At 40.9% G+C, this 20,924-nt stretch overlaps 1 protein-coding gene across 1 annotated transcript in view; it reads left to right on the forward strand.

Moving 5' to 3' along the window:
• LOC110156660 (thrombospondin type-1 domain-containing protein 7A-like) overlaps nt 1-20,924 on the forward strand; it is a 594,009-nt gene that overhangs the window by 490,947 nt on the left and 82,138 nt on the right. Inside the window, exon 24 of the mRNA XM_055163373.1 lies at nt 19,262-19,377. Coding sequence (XP_055019348.1) covers nt 19,262-19,377 — 116 coding nt within the window. The remainder of the gene's footprint in view (nt 1-19,261; nt 19,378-20,924) is intronic.

A 20,924-nucleotide genomic window follows, 5' to 3' on the forward strand; every position in this document is an offset into this window, starting at 1 on the left:
AGGTGTGTTAGTTTCAGAGTAGTTTCAGTGTAGTTAGCTCCTCCCTTCAGGCAGATATAAGGCAGTGTCCAGCAGCGTCTGACCAAAACTGAAGAAGTAGCTTGGATGAGCTGCGAAACCTATTCAACCTAAATAAACGTTTCGCCAGTTAAAAGATTTAGTTTCTCCTTTTGCCATTGATTTTACCTGGACGACTGAGGGATTTCACACACTACTCTTCATTGTTTAATACTTACTTAATCCATCTTCATAAACATAGTATACCTTATAGTCTCTGCAGTCATAGTTTTTAGTCTTAGTTTTCATAAGATACACACTGAACCGACTCCTTTACTGTTCCGTCTATATTTCCGTCCTCTGTTTCCGTTCCCCTGAGCACTACAACACTTTGGATCTCAAGGATGTACTCTCCCAAAGTCCCCCAAAACACTACACTCTAAGCACTCAGAAATGCGTTGTTTGAATTTTGCCCAAATTGTTGCGTCACAGATAAAACCCTAGACTTTCCATGCACAGTTTTAAGTCGAGTGAGGCGGCACTAATTCTCACTCTGTATTGTTAACTAACTAACTAGAATGTTGCTGGACTTAACCCTAGTTCAGCCTGTACATACTGCTGTGTCCTTTAGCAAGACACCACGAGACACTTTTCAAGTCACCACATGAGTGAGTTAAAACAGAGTAATGCACTGCTCAAAGATGTTTAATCTGCGAATACCATAGTCCCACAAACTGAAAATAGTTCATTATGATTATGCCCCTGACGAAGACCATCTTGCCGGTCGAAATGCTTTGGCGTCCCTCAAATTAATAAAAGACTTTTAATATATTCAGTCGGAGTGCCTCGGGTTTGTACCTTGCCTGCTTTTACATTTTTCAGTAAGGGCAACATTCTGTTAAGATTACCAGTTTAACCCTTGTAGTGCACCTGTACTGCTATTTTTTGACTTTTTTATGACCCAGTGAAGCACTCTACCTCTTTTCTTCACTTCTGACAGTCTTTTAACTGTGTGTGGATTTTCAAAGCACGATTTATTTCTGTTCTAGTTCAAGCGAGTCCCTCCAGGTAATAGTTCACTTGTATGTACCGATTACTATGGTGTTACCCACAGCGTAGTGATATAGAACAGTTATTAAACACTTTTGCTTGAACTACCTGTGCAGTTATTCAAAAATAATGCACGGATGTACCCGATATTCAAGTTACTACTCAAGCATATACCGTGGATGAAATATTGTCATTTAAGTAGTGATGGGCGAATGGAGCCTCGTGAAGCATTGACACCTCAGTCGCAATACTGTCTCAAATGGTTCGACGTGTCTGAGGCCTTGGAGAAACACTGACCTCTAGTGGACAAATTTAACAATAAGACAATACTTGTGTGCAGAGCATACACCGTACCTAACAACAACAAATGATGATTTAAAATAATATGTAAAGAGCAACAGAAATAACATGCTGTAAATAAGAAAAGAGGTAAAAAAAATAAAATAAATAATGCAAGGCGATTAGTATTAGGCTTCCCACTGCCCATAGTATAATGTGTACCATATTTCCCGCACTATTAGTCGCTCTGGATTATAAGGCGCACTGTCATTAAATGGTCTATTTTCGAACTTTTTTCACAAATAAACCACACCAGACTTTAAACGAAACACAACAGTTGGATGGGTGAGTGGGATTTTGTTTGTAGCGTTCACGGTGACTCTGGGCTTTGTTCAGTTGTGGCGTGTAGAGAGGGTGCTGTCTGGGACCAACGGATTGTCGGCGTGTTCGCAGTGATTCAGTTGTTCAGTCGTGCCTAGAAATGGCACATTGCACTCGCTTTTTTCGGTTCGTTCCTCCGTTCCTTTCCTCGTCGGTGTGGAGTGATGAGTGTGTCTGTGGGTGTGTTTCGCTGTGCGGTCGCTGTCTGCTCCGTGTGTGTTTGTGTGTTCTGCGGGTGGTGCGGCTTTGTAGTTTACTGAAGTTGTGCTGGGACACCCAAGTGGATTCGTGTATAGGGTGCTCTGGATTGCGGGGCGCGCAGTCGTTTTTTTGATGGGGTTGGAGGCTTAAGATAGCCCGGAAAATACGGTACCTTATATTTTCTGCAGTTGTATTCTGGGTTGAGCCTTAGATTTTATAAGATACAGACTGTACTTACTACTGAGAAGTTTAAGTTTAATCTTTATTTCCGTCCCTGGTCTTGAGATCACCTCAACAAGCATGAACTCTTCCCAATGCCCCCCAAAAACTCCACTCTAAGCCCTCAGAAATACTTTGTTTGCATTTTGCCCAGATTGTTGCATCACAGGTAAAACCCTAGACTTTCCATGCACAATTTTAAGGCTGTTAACTAACTAACTAGAATGTTGTTGGACTCAGCCTGTGCATACTGTTGTGTCCTTTAGCAAGACACCATGAGACAATTCACAGCATAAGTGAGAGTTAAAACTGCTAAGAGTTGTTTAATCCGCTGATACTATAGTCCCACAAACTGAAAATAGTTCATTATGATTATGCCCTGGCGAAGACCATCTTGCCGGTCGAAATGCTTTGGCGTCCCTCAAATTAATAAAAGACTTTTAATATATTCAGTCGGAGTGCCTCGGGTTTGTACCTTGCCCACTTTTACATTTTTCAGTAAGGGCAACATTCTGTTAAGATTACCAATTTGACCCTCGTAGTGCACCTGTACTGCTATTTTGACATGTTTTATGACCCAGTGAAGCGCTCTACCTCTTTTCTTCATCTGAATATAGTTCACTTTTGACAGTCTTTTAACTGTGTGTGGATGTTCACAGCATGATTTATTTCTGTTCTAGTTGAAGCGAGTCCCTCCTAATAATAAGTTCATTTTTTTGCACCCATTGCTATGGTGATGCCCACAGCATAGTGATATAGGCCCCATTCAGACTATTACGTATTCGAGTCATTTTCGTTGTGGGTGCAGTGTTCGTCCACACTAATCTGACTGAAAACAGCTCCAGAGACGGAACGATCTGCTGCCGCCAGCTCCCACGAATTCATCTGAGTACGGATCTGATTGGGCACTGTGTGGACGCCTGAAAACGCTGATACGCTGATGTAGGTCTGTGCACCGCGAAGTAATTCACCTCCAAAACGCTAAGAGGCTAGAATATCAGTCCATTCATATATTCGGTCTGTGCTTATGACCTGCAGACTTATAATCTCTGAAAAGTTTAACATGAAGCATCTCCAACGTGATAGAAGCACTGAACAGACTCACCATCAGCAGAACACCCCTCTGTCACATAAAGAACATTCATATTCCACTGAGTCGTGTCTTTTAGTCCGACAGAAGCTGAACCGCATCAGTGCACAATAACGAGCTGTTTTTTGAGCGTTTAGTTTATGCAAATGAGCCGTTTTTTCTAGTGGTTTTCTGACCGGTAAATCAATTTACCGGTCTGCCTTCGTTCCTCCCCTCACCTATGGTCATGAGCTCTGGGTAATGACCGAAAGGACGAGACTGCGGATACAAGCGCTTGAAATGAGTTTCCTCCGCAGGGTGGCTGGGCGCTCCTTTAAAGATAGGGTGAGGAGCTCAGTCACACGGGAGGAGCTCGGAGTAGAGCTGTTGGGGAAGACCCAGGACACGCTGGAAGGACTATGTCTCTGGGCTGGCCTGGGAACACCTTGGGGTCCCCCGGAGGAGCTGGAGGACATGTCTGGGGTGAAGAAAGTCTGGGAGTCCCTGCTTACACTGCTGCCCCTGTGACCCAGCCCCGGATGGATGGTTTTCTGGCTTGAGCCTCAGTTTTTGTCTTTATTTCAGTCCCCGGTCTCGAGAGCACCCCAACAAACATGTACTCTTCCTAATGCCCCCTAAAAAAAAACTACACTGAAAGCTCTTAAAAAATGCTTTGTTTGCATTTAGCCCAGATTGTTGTGTCATAGGTAAAACTCTGGACCCTTTAGAGCAACAGGTAATGAGTAGAATGTAGGATCTAGCTTCGTTTAAAACACTCAAGTCATTAAATATTTGAGGCATTTGCAGACAGGGAACAGGTGACACATTTCAGTTTGTAGAAGCAAATTAAAAACACTAAAGTCACACATTTTGCGGTTTTAATGCACTTGGCAAAGGAACACTACTCCTCATTGTTTAATACTTACTTAATCCACCTTCAACTCAAACATAATTTACTTTATATTTTCTGCAGTCATATTCTGGGTTGAGCCTTAGTTTTCATAAGATACAGACTGTACCGAGTTCTTTACCATTTCGTCTTTATTTCTGTCCCCGGTCTCTAGAGCACCACAACACTTTGGATCTCAAGGATGTACTCTCCCAAAGTCCCCAAAAAGAAAAGAAAAAGACATCCTCTCTTTACCTCCGCCGAGGCTCTAAATATGAGTAATATCCCACGTTTCCATTGCAACACTTTTTTTCTTTCTTTTTCTTTTTTACACTCCGCATGTTCTTCCTTCAAAGTCCTATTTTTAAAGGTTGCCAGGTTGGTGGAGTGTACGTGTTGGCGGGGTCCTTTGGGGTGACGCGCAGTTATTTTTCAGAAACAAAATATCATAGAGGAGCTGTGTGGAGCTAGCTGGGGATTGTGATGACAGGCAGTTTATTGGATTGGACTGAGTGAAGTTTTAAACCTCCCCTGACCCAGAGCTGGCGAAATAATCACGAGCCATCAGCATCCGTCTCCAAGTGTCAGGGCCCGTTTTGAATGAGTTTGACTAAAATTGTGCTAATAAAAACTTTACTTTGCTTTCAGAATGCCACTGGAATAGGTCCATGTGATGAATATTTAAAGGGCCTATCATAAGCAAAATTGACTCCTGTGAGCTTCAAACCATGTTATAATGAGTGTGTATACATGCACATCAGTATCCCGGTTATTAGCCATATCCCGGTTATGTCAGTATTCGGGTTACTGCGTATACAAGCGCGCTGAGAAACCGGGATACTCATATTAGCGTGTACATGATCAAATGGAGTATCCCGGTTTCTTGACATAATCTTACAAATGCGCAAGTGCAAAAAATTAACTTAAATCAACTTCATAAACCAGGAAAAATACAAACCGTGAGCTCCTTTAACATAAGAAGCTTGAGAGGTTTAAACAGCGTTAAAGAGCTGTGAGATCTCCCACAATCCACTGTGCAGATCAAACCCAACAGATTCTTCATTGGTCTTCTGCATAAATAAACAACATATAAACCAGAACCACTATAGATCCACATCAGCCCGTTTGATCAGATCATTCAGCTCTGATCACATTTGTTTACATTTTATAGAAATTAAACTTAAGACCACATGGCTAATTAGCATAAACTGTTAGTGGTGATAAAAACAGCTGCTCCTTGTGCCGCCTCTGTGCCGACTAAATGACACGACTCAGTGGATTATGTGTGTTCTTTTTTTGACAGAAGAGGTGCTAATGATGGTGAGTCTGTTCTGTGCATGTGTTGTATAGGAGATAGTTCATGTTTTAGCTTTTCAGCGTCACACGAGTGCAGGTCGTACGAGTGCAGATTGTACATGTGCAGGTTTAGCGCAGCTCTTTATTTTACAGTCATTTTACTCGTGTGGTCACTTTATTTATGTTGGTCACTTTATTTATGTCGCTACTGTTGTGGTGAAAAGACTAGAAAGTGTCTTTTGGACACATGCACATTCAACTTTATGTTGCAGTACCCGGGATACTGTGTTTACATGCCACAAGTATCCCGGTTCCTATCGGAACAGACCAGCTACAGTAACCCGGTTTCTAATAACCGGGATACTGCCATAACCGGGATACTGCGTTTACATGCACCATGAAGAAACCGGGATACTCAAAAAGCCCGATCATAACCGGGTTATTGACGTGCATGTAAACACACTCAATGTTATCTCATCAGAAACATATATAGGGTTGTGTTTTGTTTCATTCACACATGTTTGATTATCCTTTATTATTAGTCTGTCTACATCTCCAAAGTTCCAAATGCTCTGTTCTACCTTGTGATGTCATGAACTGGTAGTTTTACAAGTTAACAGGTCTTTTCACCTTTTGTTTAGTAGAACTTGGCAATTCCAGGGCCGAAATCACCCAAATGATTCTAGTGAAGGTGTGTAGAGTTTTTTTTATTTATTTTTATTTTATTTTGCACATATAACATGACAATAAAAGGAACACACTAGATAAAAAGTAGGTGCCGGAAGAGGCAAAAAACCCAATAGGGCTTATAGTGAAGCCTCCACCTTATGAAGACATTAAAAATTTTACATTATCACTGTGCATAAAAATGTATATATAGAAAAGCTTCGAGCTTCGGCCCTGCTGTGGACTCTGAGCCTCCGGTCTGGTCCCGGTCTGGTCCTGGCCTGGTCTCGGTCTCAGTTCCAGTCTCAGTCTCGGTCTGGTCCCCTGGTGGCCTGGTCCCTGGTCTGGTCCTGGCCTGGTCTCCGGTCTCAGTTCCAGTCTCAGTCTGGTCGGTCTGGTCCCCTGGTCTCGGCCTGGTCCCGGCCTGGTCTCGGTCTGGTCCCGGCCTGGTCTCGGTCTCAGTCATGTAAAACGTTTTTTCCATTCTTCATTTACACACAAAATCGAAAACTGAAAAAACAAATCGTTATCCATTTTTTCTTTTTTTTTTTTGGAGACAAATAATGAAGAAAACTGTTGTTTTTTCGTTTTCTTATTTTTGGTTTTATATTGAAAAACAAATGAACGAATGATACACAGATTGTAAAACTTCTCCAGTCATGGTTCTGATGAGGAGACAATGTTATAACATGGTAGAAAGCTCCAAAAAGTACATGTGTGTAATACTGCCTCTTTAAGAATCGTAGCAGTCTGTAGTTTGACCTTATGTGATCAGATGTACACGGAGAGGGCAGCAGCATGAGCAATCAGCAGCCATCTGCAAGTCACAGCCTTTTTTTGTTTGATTACAACTGTGCTTATAAAAACTGCCTTCAAAAAACAAGGATGGGAGAGAACGTCAGATATTTTTTTCTCCAATACAGGCATTAGCATTAGTGTTAGCCTTCAAGCATTTAGATGTCAATCATTGTGAGTTTCCATGATTATTTTAGCAGCTCACAATCAAGTACTCAGCCGCACGTCACATGCCAGTCACATCACTTAATTCACTAATTATTTTATTTAGCAAAACAACTGCTTTCTAAAGTCAGCATGTAAACTAACAGCTACATGTCAAACAAGACTGGGTACTTTATATTTTTAAGGTGAGTTACTGCATGTGAACAGGAAAAACTTCTGTAGTTTATTCACGTACCGTATTTTCCAAGCTGTTAAGCCTCTAACCGCATCAAAAAACGACTACGCGCCCCACAATCCAGAGCTCCCTATACACGAATCCACTCAGGTGTCCCAGCACGACTTCAGTAAACTACAAAGCCGCAACACCCGCAGAACACACAAACACACACAGAGCAGACACACCAAAACACCCACAGACACACACATCACTCCACGCCGACGAGGAACGGAACGGTGGAACGAACCGAAAAAGCGAGTGCAATGTGCCACTTCTAGACACAACTGAACAACTGAGTCACTGCGAACACGCCGACAATCCGTTGGTCCCAGACACACCCTCCCTACACACCACAACTGAACAAAGCCCAGAGTCACTGTGAACGAAACAAACAAACAAAACCACTCACCCATCACACTGTTGTGTTTCCTTTAAAGTCCGGTGTGGTTTATTTGTGAAAAAAGTTCGAAGATAGACCATTTAATGACAGTGGGTCTTATAATCCAGAGCACCTAACAGACCAGAAAATACGGTAATTAAAACCTATTAAGTTTTTCATCATGTCATGGTTTTATATAAAAATAAGGCACTGTAACGGTCCAGTGTGTTCCAGTTAGAGAAAACAACTTCAAGTACAGAAACAATGCAAATTCTTAAACTCAAACACAAGTTTAAACAAGGTACAAACAAAGAACGTGGCGCAAACGTGCTGCAAGAAACAAAGACAAATGTGTCATCATCAAATGTGCTGCAAATAGAGAAATGATGCAAATCACCAAACAATGAAAACCAAGAAAACACCTGGAAATGAAAAAAGCTGCATAAAGAGTCACCACACCAATATAAATATCACTGTACAATGCGCTACATCATTGTACAGCGATATTTATATAAACACCGTATATGAAAATAAAACGATAAAAGCTGCATTACCGTAACAATAATTTGCTCTTACTGTAGTTTATAGTCTGTTGGCCATTTCCTGTCTCTCTCAAAGACATATCTTACATTTGCAGGTGTTTTTTTGGTGTTCATCATTTTGTGCTTTCCGTCATTTCTCTATTTTTTTATTTCTCTATTATTTCTTTGTTTCTTGCAGCACGTTTTTTTTCATTTGCGCCACAGTTTTTGTTTGTACCTCATTGAAACTTGTGTTTGAGTTTGTGAATTTGCATCGTTTCTGTACTCGGAGCTGTTTTCTCTAAATGAGACGCATTGGGCTGTTTTTCTGCGTTTGGGCTCCGTCAGTCACCAAAAAAACATTTTAATGTCAAAAATAGATGGAGACAGGTTTAAATGTCTTCACTTTGTTGACATATTTGATTTTAAAATAGTACAAAGGGGAGTTTGAAGATCATTTTTAGTATTTGTGTATACTACTCACTGAAGAATTACCTAAAAATTCTAATTTTGCCAGTTTTTTTAAGTAAAATTTCAAGATTTGTAATTACACAGCAAAAAGTGGAGTGTTAAAATTGACTCTCACAGAATCAACTTTAACATTTTCTCAGGGTTTATATGAGTCTAATCTGTTCTAGAGTTAATTTAACATTTTTGGAAATGTTAATTAAGTAACACTGGAACAAAGTTTCTATTTAACCCCGAAATCCAGAGTTATATTAATGTTTTGAGAGTAAACAGATAACACTTTGTAGAGTTATCCTGATTGAGCTAAACAACACACAGAGGAGTTTTATTTTAATTTTAGTTAATTTAAGATGAAATTATGTACGAAACTGGTTCAAACTGGTCTTCTCTCACAAGAGTTTGAAGTGGTGAATGCGAGTAGCCAAATTAACACTAAGGGAAGTTGAATTAACACTAAGAGAAGTTGAATTAACACTAAGAGAAGTTGAATTAACACTAGAGGAAGTTGAATTAACCGCAACCACATCAACTCTGGTAATAATCCCAACTCAAACCCACATTTAACTTTCAAATAGTTAAAATAACACTTTTGGTGTTATAAACAACTCTGAAATATTTTACCCTAAAATTTTAACCCTCCAGTTTTTCCTGTGTAGATATTGAGAAAACAGCCTTTGAAGTGACACTGCCCCATATAACTTTATGGACACAGATGGATTAAATATATAAAAAAAATTAAAGTATCCACTGTAAAATTGACTGAAAATAAAGTACAGATACTTCAAAGAAATGTACAGTAGCCTACTTTTATTTATGTATTTTGTTACCTTCCACCATTGGCCCACTGCCACATCAAAGGCCCTAATCGGTCTTTTGAATGATAAGAAGTCCTCAAAATGGCGTCCATAACAGGAAAAAATGACTGAGAGCCGGGAATATAACACAGTGAGAAGACGCTTTGCTGATGCCACAGACCTGCAGAGCCTCAGCGCTCACAGATTTTGCCTGGTGCTCAGAACAGCTTGGTTTGGCTATTTCAGTCTGAATAGAGAGTATTTTTGTCTCTCCTTCTGCTGCTGGCATCACCTCTCAGCTATTGTCTTCATCTGCCACACTCACAGCACAAGTATCATAATGTTACAGTTGAAACAGTTGCCACGGTGATGAGAGTGTAGAATATGTGGCCTAAATTAAAGCTCTTATGTTACGCAAAATGGACTCTTGAGAGCTTTAAGACATGTTATAATTATGCTCATCAAAAACATACATGGAGTTATGTTTTGTGTGTTTGGGTGTTGTGTTTTTACACGTCCAAAGCTCAAAATGCTCTGTTCCACCTTGTGATGTCATAAGCTACGTTCAGACTGCAGCCTGAAGTGACCCAAATCAGATTTTTTCACCGCTATGCTCCTGTATCTGATCTTTTAATGACAGTCTGAACGATACAGATCAGATTTTTTGCAAATGTGACCCAGGACACTTGGATATGTGCTCCTAAAACCGATACATATCCGATCTTTTGACATGTGACTTCAGTCTGAACGGCCAGGTCACATACATCCCACCTACACGTTAGGCTCGGCGTTTCGTCAATGGAGGAAAAGCGAGGTTAGTGAGTTTATTAATATTTGGGGGCGATCACTGTATTCTGACCAAATTGGAGGGTTTTTGAAATGATTGCGCGACTACAGACGGTCCTGCTCCAATGTCAACGAAAAATAAAGAACCTGCGAGCCAAATGCAAAGAGGCTAAAGACTCAAACAGTCCAATGAGTTTCATTTGGTCTTCTGATAATTTATGTTATTAGCTTCTTTTTTCAGACCAAGAGTTTGTTTTTTAGAACCGGAGCATAAACGTAACGTCATATACAAAATACACTGCAATAAAACACACACCGAGGAAACAGGGAGGGTGTTCAGTCCACGTAAAAAGGAACATAGGACAGAATGTGAGAAGGAAACAGCAAAGGCAAAACACAAGCAACAAAACACAAAGCAGAACAGGAACAACTCAAATCGGGTCTTTTCTGACCACTGTAAAAGAGAGAAGCACATTCTGGACTGGGACAGAGCAAACATCACTGGGACAGAGGAAAACAAACATCATCACTGGATTAAAGAGGTAATCGAAATACATAAACCTGCCCACGGGAAGAAAAACCGGGACGAGGGGCTTTTTTACTCTCACACACCTGGGATACTGTCCTGAGGAAGTGGGACTGCAGATGGCGCTGTTGTCCTGCCTCCACCGGTAGGAAGACATCGCCAAATCCTGTTTAGATAAGTTGAGCGACACGTCACAGCAACATCACGTGATCACTCTGTGGAAGAGCGCTAGTGAGCAGTCGAAAATGTCAGGTATCAAAACAAACTCGGTCTGAAAAGAGAACATAATAACATAAAGATTCAAACAAATGAAGAGGCCATGGACGTGTAACCTGTCCATTTTACAAAGAACTGGACCGAATTTTTGGAGACAAGCCCCGCGTTTAGGCAACTTCCAGAAACACCGAGCACGTTCGCTGATTGTGACATTGTCATGTCCTCCAATGCACATCTAGGACACTTTGGGGGCATTTAAAGTTCACGCTGGAGATCACATACAAGTTGCATTTAATTAGAAATATGAACGACCTCGCAAAAAAATCATACTGTATTTCACAAAAAAATTCGAATTGAGCATCAAGCCCTGCAGTCTGTATTTGTATTTGTTTATTTATTTATAATATTTTCTGTTTGAGAGAAGAACTGTGTGTTAAACGTGTGTGAATGAAACAAAAGACAACTCCAGGTCTGTTTCTGAGGACATTCTAACATGGCTTAAAGCTCACAAGAGTCAATTTTGCGTAATATAAGACCTTTAAAATATTTGCAGATGTATTTATGTATATACTTATTTCGTTTCCTTAATTGTTTTTCATTATTTGACTGTTTTTTCAGGTGAACCTTGTCAGTCTCGCCCACACACTTCAAATTCCAGAGTAAATACAAATTGGCAAAGCGCCCACGTGCTGTTGTAGTGTTTATAAAAATATTATAAAAACAGATTAAAAATGAAAACAAGTGCATCCCACAAGAGGGGTTCATAATGTTATCGCCGTTTAAACATGCTGGGGTTTTATTACTGGGGGAGTGGAGTCAGGAGCCATTTTACTGTTTCTCTCCACTACCTGGCAACGTAACTCTGACGCTGATATTTTTGGCATTTTGTTCATTTTGTTGGAGCGGCGTGTTCTGATCTGTCTGACTAGTACAGGTTGTAGTCTTGCGTGGGCTCTTTGATTTTTTCTTAATTAATTTCAGTTTTATACAGTGGAAGAAATAAGTATTTGTTCCCTTGCTGATTTTCTAAGTTTGTATACTGACAAAAAATGAAGAGTGTCATTTTAATGGTAGGTTTATTTTAACAGTGAACGTCAAAAAGAAAATCCGGAAAATAACTGCAAAGAAAATATATAAATGGATTTGCATTTCATTGAGCGAAATAAGTATTGGAACCCTCAAGCCAAAAAGACTTAGTACTTGGTGGCAAAACACTTGTTTGCAGCTCAGAGGTCAGACGCTTCTTGTAGTTGATGACCAGGTTTGCGCACATATCAGACGGGATTTTGGTCCACTCTTTTTTGCAGATCATCTCTAAACCGTGAAGGTTTAGAGATGATCTGCAAAACTCCAGGACCCCACCAACCCTAACCCTAACCGCCTTGACCCACTCCTTCGTTGCCTTGGCCGAATGTTTGGGGTCACTGTCATGTTGGAAAACTTGCCCACGACCCATTTTCAGTTTCCTGGCGGAGGGAAAGAGGTTGTCAATCAGGGTTTTAAGGGTACATGGCTCCTTCCATCCTCCTACTGATGTGGTAAAATCGTCCTGTGATCTTGGCAGAATTCTACCACAAAGCAGAATGTGTTCTATGCTCAGGCAAATCCTCTTATGTGTAAGTTTGGTTCTTGTAAAAGTCATGTAAAGTTGTTATTGTTTAAATCATGTTCTACATTGTTGTACACAGCTCACCTCTACGGAAGCCGAGGGGGTCACATCAAACGCAAACGCCGCAACAAATACAAATGCGACAACACAACAAAAAGTCACAAGAAACCAAAAAAAGCCACAACGGAAATGACCGCGGGACTCTATTTTAATGCAAACGCCGCAACATATACAAACGCCACAACACAAACGCAAATGCTGCAACACATTAAAAAGCCTCAACGCATCAAAAAGCCACAACACATCAAAAAGCCACAACTGAAGTGACCGCGGGACTCTATTTTCTGACGGATCGATCAAGGGGCAAGTGAAGAAGAACTACAACATGAAACGAATAATGATAAAACAATAACTTACTTAACTTTACTTACGTTTCTAACTTCTCCGTTCCTTTACTTTTCACGTTGTAGTTCTTCCTCTTCACTTGCCGCTTGATCGGTCCGTCGGAAAATAGAGTCCCGCGGTCACTTCCGTTGTGGCTTTTTGATGTGTTGTGGCTGTTTGATGTGTTGTGACATTTGCGTTTGTGTTGTGGCGTTTGTATTTGTTGCAGCGTTTGCATTAAAATAGAGTCCCGCGGTCATTTCCGTTGTGGCTTTTTTTGGTTTGTTGTGGCTTTTTGTTGTGTTGTCGCATTTGTATTTGTTGCGGCGTTTGTGTTTGTTGTGACCCCTCTCGGCTTCCGTACACCTCTGGAGTAATCACAAAAAAGCCGGTTTACAAAGACTGCAGGTGGCTTACAGTGACGCTTTGTGGTGCTGTTGAGGAGGCCACGATGGACAAAGTGCGACTGAGATGTTTGTTACTGCACGAGTGAACACTGCAGGCTGCACTAAGAACTTTAATGTACAGTTTTATTTGCACACTAATCAGACAATGAAATAATAATTTCACTCCAAAATATGAGCTTCATTGCAATAAGATACAGTCCAACATGTGGAGACACTGGTATGGTTGTCTTTTAAAAACATAAATGTTCGTTGTTTTGTAATGTCACTGTCCTTGTCTGTTTTAAAAATGGACCGTGAACTGAACTGAATGTTTCCACCTCCCTGCTCGACGGTGAGGATGATGTTTTTGGGTCATAGGCAGCATTTTTCTTCCTCCAAACACGGCAAATTGAGTTAAAGCCAAAGAGCTTGATTTTGGTCTCATCTAACCACAGCACCGTCTCCCAATCCCTCTATAAATCATTCAGGTGTTCATGGGCAAACTTCAGGCGAGTTGCACATGTGTCTTCTTAAGCCTTTGAGCACTGCAGGATTTTACTCCACTGCGGCGTAAAGTGTTACAGATGGTTTTCTTAGTGACTGTGGTCCCAGCTCCATGAGATCATTGACTAGCTCCTTCCATGTAGTTTTAGGCTGATTTCTCATTGTTCTCATGATCATTGAAACCCCATGAGGTGAGATCTTGTGTGGAGCCCCAGACTGAGGTTGACTGATGTTCGTTTTGTATTTAAGTTTTCGAACAATTGCACCAACACTTGTCCTTAACACCACCTTCTTGCTTAAGGTTTTGTAACATTCCAGTCTGGTGCAGGTCTACAATCTTGTCCCTGACGTCCTTTGACAAATCTTTGATCTTTCCCATGTTGGACAGTTTAGAGTCTGATGGACTGACTGATTCAGGGACAGGTGTCTTTTCCGCACTATTAGGCTACATTCAGACTGCAGGGCTTAATGCCTTAATGGTCGTTCACATTTCCAATTAAATGCGACTTGTCTGTGACTTCAGTGTGAACGGTAAACGGCCCGAATGTGTCCCGCATGCGCACTGGAGACACGATGACGTCAACCCCATGCGTCAACCGCAGCGAGCGTGCTCTGTGTTTACAGAAGTTGTCCAAATATGGTCGCGAGCATTGAGCACCTGGCGATTTTACAGTTCCGGTTTCCGCCTGCTTCAGCGCAGAATAGTGACGTTTGTCGCTTGTTAATGACGTGTAGGTCGGATGGATGCGCTTTGGCCGTTCAGACTGAAGTCGCATGTCAAAAGATCGGATATGTATCGGATTCAGGAGCACATATCCAAGTGGCCTGGGTCGCATTTGAAAAATTCGGATCTGTGCCGTTCAGACTGTCATTAAAAGATCGGATACAGGTCACATAGAAGCCAAAAAATCGGATTTGGGTCACTTCAGGCTGCAGTCTGAACGCAGCCTTAGGTGCTCTGGATTATAAGGCGCACTGTCCTAGAAATGGTCTATTTTCGAACTTTTTTCACAAATAAACCGCACCGGACTTTAAACGAAACACAACAGTTGGATGGGTCAGTGGTTTTTTGTTTGTTTGTGGTGTTCACAGTGACTCTGGGCTTTGTTCAGTTGTGGCGTGTAGGGAGGGTGTGTCTGGGACCAACGGATTGTCGGCGTGTTCGCAGTGACTCAGTTGTTCAGTTGTGTCTAGAAGTGGCACATTGCACTCGCTTTTTCGGTTCGTTCCTCCGTTCCGTTCCTCGTCGGCGTGGAGTGATAAGTGTGGCTGTTTTTCGCTGTGCGGTCTCTGTCTGCTCCATGTGTGTTTGCGTGCTCTGCGGGTGTTGCGGCTTTGTAGTTTACTGAAGTCGAGTGGATTCGTGTATAGGGCGCTCTGGATTGCGGGGCGCGCAGTCGTTTTTTGATGGGGTTGGAGGCTTGAGAGTGCGCCCAATATCCCAGAAAATACGGTAGTTAAAACAGGAGTCTAATTCAAGTGACAAGTTTTTTAGAAATGTCTAACTGGTCTGCGGGAGCCAGAACTCTTAATGGTTGGTCGGGGATCAAATATTTCACACAATAAAATGCAAATTAATTAATATATTTTCTATAATGTGACTTTCTGGGTTTTCTTTTTGATATTTCTGTCTCTCAATAATAAAATACACCTATTATTAAAATGATAGACTGGTCAAAATCAACAAGGGATCAAATACTTATTTCCTCCACTGTACTTTCATTTTAAGGTCAGATCTGTGGAGAGGCGACCCCGCTCACATTTAGAATGCCTGTTTTTCTGAGCTATAAAACCACTTGCAATTGACTACATGCTGTTTAATGCCATACTGTGGAACATGCCAGGCAGAGCAATGATATATCCATAGAAACAAGCAACCAGAAAAGTTACCCAGTGCATCTTTTAACTTCTTACCTGTTTGTCCAGCTTCTGATAAAGAGAACTCTCCTAGTCACGTAAAATATGAATGGAAATATCCGTAACCCACTTATTTTCAGTCGAATCATCCATTTTAAGAAGAATCTGGACCAGTTTGTACACCAAAGAAACAGATAAAAAAACAAAACAAAAACCTAACCATAAAAATCACCAACATTTGATCGGACTTTTATATTAATGCCACTTGAAATCAATTTTTTAGTGAGACATGCTTCATTTTTAATAAACATACCCGCCCACACACACAGGAGGGAGTGTAGACTTGACCCCTGGCTGGCCTCTTCCTCCCTCTCTTCTTCTCTCCCTCTCACTCCGTCCCTCCCTCTCTCCCTCTCTCTGTCCTCCATCTCTCTCTGTCTGGCAGCCAGCAGCAAAACAAATGCATCACAATAATGTTGGTGTTATGTTTTATGAATTACCCAGGTGTCAGAGTCAATGTTTAGCTCTCACACACTACGCTGATACTAGAGATGGAGCTTGGAATTCCACTCTCTTTTTGCATTTACTTTGCATAGAGGCACAGAGCTGAGGTGGTTCTCGGTTCAATTCCGCCTTTGTACAGGTTGTATATGTTACTTCTGTTTATATCCCTGGGTTTGTTTGGGTGTGTACAAAAGGCTAAAAGTCCATAGACCACCACACTTCACTGTGAAACACTGAACACAGCAAAGATTTTATTTAATAAAAAAGCTGTAAAAATGTCTTATTATAACAGTTTGCATTTCTTAATTTTCTTAATTTGAAGTAGTAGTAGTAGTAGTAGTAGTAGTAGTAGTAGTAGTAGTAGTAGTAGTAGTAGTAGTAGTAGTAGTAGGGAAAATCAGGTGCCATAGGTGGATGCCAGTCGTAAAAAACTGTTGTTGTGTCCTTCACCCTCATTTCCTAGTATGAAAGTGGTGTGTGTGTGTGTGAGTGATGGTGGTGATCGGAGGAGCCAGTGGCCGAGATTGGCAGCCTCGGTCTGCCTTCGTCAGTCTGCCCCAGGGCAGCTGTGGCTACAGAAGTAGTTTACCACCACAGGGTGTGGAGTGAATGAATAATGATCAGTAAAGCGTCTTTGCGTGTCCAAAAAAGCGCTATATAAAACTGATGCATTATTGCGATTGTTATTAGTTGTAGCTGTAGCCATAGCAGAAGCAGAAGCAGTAGTAGTAGTAGTAATAGTAGTAGTAGCAGTAGTAGTAGTAGCAGTAGCAGTAGTAGCAGCAGCAGTAGTAGTAGTAGTAGTAGTAGTAGTAGTAGTAGTAGTAGTAGTAGTAGTAGTAGTAGCTGCAGCCATAGCTGTAGCAGTAGTAGTAGAAGTTGTGGCCATATCGGCTTGTAAAAGCCTGATCCTGTCAGGTCTTAGAAGCTCAGCAGGGCCGGGCCTGGTTAGGACTTGGATGGAGACACTGGGAAAATCAGGAGCCACAGGGGGCACCAGTCACAATAACTGTTGTTGTGTCCTTAGGCAAGACATTTCACCCACATGGCCTAGTATGACAGTGGTGTGTACGTGGGTGATGGTGGTGGTTGGAGGGGCCGATGGCACAGATTGGCATGGCAGCTGCGCTTCTGTCAGTCTGTCCCAGGGCAGCTGTGGTTACAACAGTAGTTTACCACCACCAGGTATAGAGTGATAATAATGCTGAATAATGCTCTGTCAAGTGTCTTTGTGACAAAAATGTCTATGAAAAGTGCTATATAAATAAAGACTTACTTACTTAGTAGTAGTAGTAGTAGCAGTAGCAGCAATAGTAATAGTAGTACTCATTGACATTACTGAATATTAAATTTTTTAAAAAGAAGCTGTGAAAATCAGTTTTTATACAATTTTGCATTTCTTAATTAGCTTGACTTAGTAATAGTACTGTAGTAATAGTAGTAGTAGTAGTGGTAGTAGTAGTAGTAGTAGTAGTAGTAGTAGTAGTAGTAGTAGTAGTAGTAGCAGGCACACAGTAGGCAAGGAAAATGACTTGGACACAGTAACTCACACATCACATTATACTACAATAAAACACATAAAAAATATGACAAAATTTGTAATAAACTTCTTTGGTTGGTATGATTGGTATGAAACTATTGTGTCATTATAGTGTTTGTTATGTCTATTTTACTGAGTCCATGTCCTTATTGTGTGGATGTCAGGGGAGAATTCAGACCCACACACACACTCCGTCTGTAATAAAGTGTATAGTTGACATAACCCCGCCCCCCTGGGCTCTTAAACACCAGATTAAAAGTGATCTTCATTAGGTCTTTATTAAAATCCTGCCTCTGTGTGTACATCCTGCTCTACACTATCGATGTGCGTCTCTTCCTCTGGTGACCGCGGCCCGGCATACGATTAAGTTCTGTCTAAAGATAATAAGGCAGCCCTATTGGATTCTTTCAGTCGATCAGATGTTAAATATTTGTCGTGCTGTTATGGCTCCAGATGTTGGATTTTAAAACTGAACTCAAGAAAAACTGTGATAAAGTTCAGAAATAAAAAGATACACTGCGTTTGGGTGGAAACTGTAACTTTTCTAGTTGAGGGTTGCTTGTCTCCTTGGAGATATTACTGCTTTGCCTTGATTATATTACAGTATGGAAATAATGTTTTTGAAGGTATTTTTGAGTTATAAAACACCTGTACTTGAACAAACACAGGGGAGATACGTTTAATGCTCTACTGTGGGACATTCCAGGCAAAAAAAAAAAAAAAAAGATCTCCATGAGGACAAGCAAGCAGCAGACCCTCCACCTTAGAAGTTTAATTAAACATTGAGTTTTAAGGTCTAGTCACTAAATCCAAATCTACTTTATTTCTGTAGCACATTTTACAAACAAAGCCATTTCCAAAGTGCTGCTCAGAGATCAATAAAATGAAGACAACAAAAAGGTAAATTGCTGAAATGTGATCATGCCAGTCCTAAAACCAGTAAAAATTAAACAAAAGCAAAACCATGAAAGTCATAAAATGGGAATAAATAAAACAAGTCAAAATAAATAAAAGACACAGAGGACCATGTGAAGTTAAAAGCCACAGAATAAAAGTGAGTTTTAAGACGAGAAATGATCAGGTTAATATCGGTATTGGTGTAATATTGGTGTATGGGGTTTAAAAACACAATGGAGCACTTCCTGTATTACCACATGACATTACAAGGTGTGTTTTCTATTCAAAAAAACTGTGTGTTAAACATGTGTGAATGAAACAAAACACAGCTCCAGGTCTGTTTGTGGTGAAGAAACATTATAAAAGAAAGCAGAAAATAGTGCTGTAGTGTTGATCGAATTTTAATATTTACTTATAAGGACCTGATATACATTTTTGCCCCCTTGCATTCTAAAAAAAAAAAAAAAATAAAATAAAAATCTGTAAATGTGAATGTTTTTTTATCACGTGAAGCAACTTTTTAGCTTCAGAGTTCCATTCCAACTCACTGGTCTGTTTGTGAAGACACTGACACACACAGAAGAGAAATATCTGTCTATAATATTTGTTTCTTGATATCATTCTGTTCAAATCTCATCATTGTTCATGTTGTGTGTTTGTGTGCAGAGTGGAGCACGTGTCAGCTCAGCCCCAACGCCGTCTGTGGTCCTGGACTAAAGACCAGGATGTTGGACTGTGTGAGGAGCGACGGAAAGTCTGTGGACATGCGCTTCTGTGAGGAGGTGAGAGCTTCAGCTTCTGCTCTGTTTCCTCTCTGAACACGTTTTAGAAAGGACTTTGCTCTAAAATGACTCCAGCTTTAGTCTGGGTTAGATCACTGCTTTTGCCTCAAGTTCCCCCTAAGCTTTGCCTCACACTCTGAGTACCCCCTGTTAACAGGACTTTTAGTAATTGGACAGTTCAAAGGCAAAAACACACAGCTCAGGTTTAAAAAAAAAATGCCCAAAAGTCTGTCTTTGTTTTGATTAGTATGTTCTTGTTTTAATGTAATTCATGCCTTAATAATCCTACATGTAGAAACATTGTTGAGGTTGTAAAATGTTCTACAAAGAATATTTCACGTTTAAAAACCTTTCAATGCTGCCTTTCTTAATCTGAAATCATTCCAAGTGCGCCCTGGCAGGTGCTCACAGAGCCCCAGGGGTCCCTGTACCCTGGATTGGGAAAGACCGGGTTCGCTTTGCAGATGGAACCACGTGACGTGGGTTAAACTGCGTTCAGCCAAACACTGTTTTACAGGCACAGCTACTTTCCATTCACACCATTTGAGTCACTTATAAAATGGCTGATGATTGTGTAACACAAGTACATGGAATAAATTACTTTATTGTGAGATTTATTTTTCATTTACTTTAAACTTAAACACTATTGATCCATGATGGAAATGACTTGGACGTCCATGAAGTTTCATTCTTCTGTATCTAGATTCCATTTTATGCATTTGTTTAGTCAAGTGTTAAACCTGCTTTTTCCCACGTACATTTAAAAGAAACTTTTCTGGTATAAGGTGTGCTGGAGTGACCTGCTGCTCTTCATGGTGTCATGCAGGTAAACTGGACTCAAAATATACAGGCAAATGTAAGTTTTAGTTCAGTTTAAAGTGTCCTTCAGCAGCTCATGTTTAAAATGTCAAATCAGCCTGACAAACTACTAAGAAATATATGTCTTTATTATACAATAATAATGCATCAGTTTTATACAACACTTTTCTGGACACTCAGAATTGTTACAGATCACTTTTCATTCACTCCACACTCAGTGGTGGTAAAATATTACTTTAGCCCGAGCTGCCCGTCAGCCCCTCCGACCACCACCATCTCACACACCAATCTCATACTAGACAATGTGGATAAAGTGTCTTGCCTAAGGACACAACAACAGTTTTTGTGACTGGCGCCCCCCTGTGGCTCCTGATTTTCCCAGTGGTCTCCATCCAAGTTCTAACCAGGCCTGACCCTGCTGAGCTTCTGAGATCTGACAGGATCAGACTTTGACAAGCCGGTGTGGCTGCTGTGACTGGTATGAACTAAAGTATGAACCTCCAAAACTGGGAAAATCTCTAACAGAAAAAAGCGGATATAAATGCAGAAACAGGCTCGACCAGGGAATAATCCAGAATTAAAATACTGAACGCCCAATGGCAACAACAGGATGTGTTCAGATACAGAGCTGAGAGTCTCTTGACTGATCAACAATCTGAAGACTGAAGGGCAGAGGGAGTTGATATAGACTGTCCTGGGATGATTAGGGAATGAGGCTGAGTAGGAAA

The sequence above is a fragment of the Boleophthalmus pectinirostris genome, unplaced genomic scaffold (assembly GCF_026225935.1).
Source record: "Boleophthalmus pectinirostris isolate CB_2022bp ecotype Guang Dong unplaced genomic scaffold, ASM2622593v1 HiC_scaffold_6, whole genome shotgun sequence".
In the NCBI taxonomy this organism is placed as follows: Eukaryota; Metazoa; Chordata; class Actinopteri; order Gobiiformes; family Gobiidae; genus Boleophthalmus; species Boleophthalmus pectinirostris.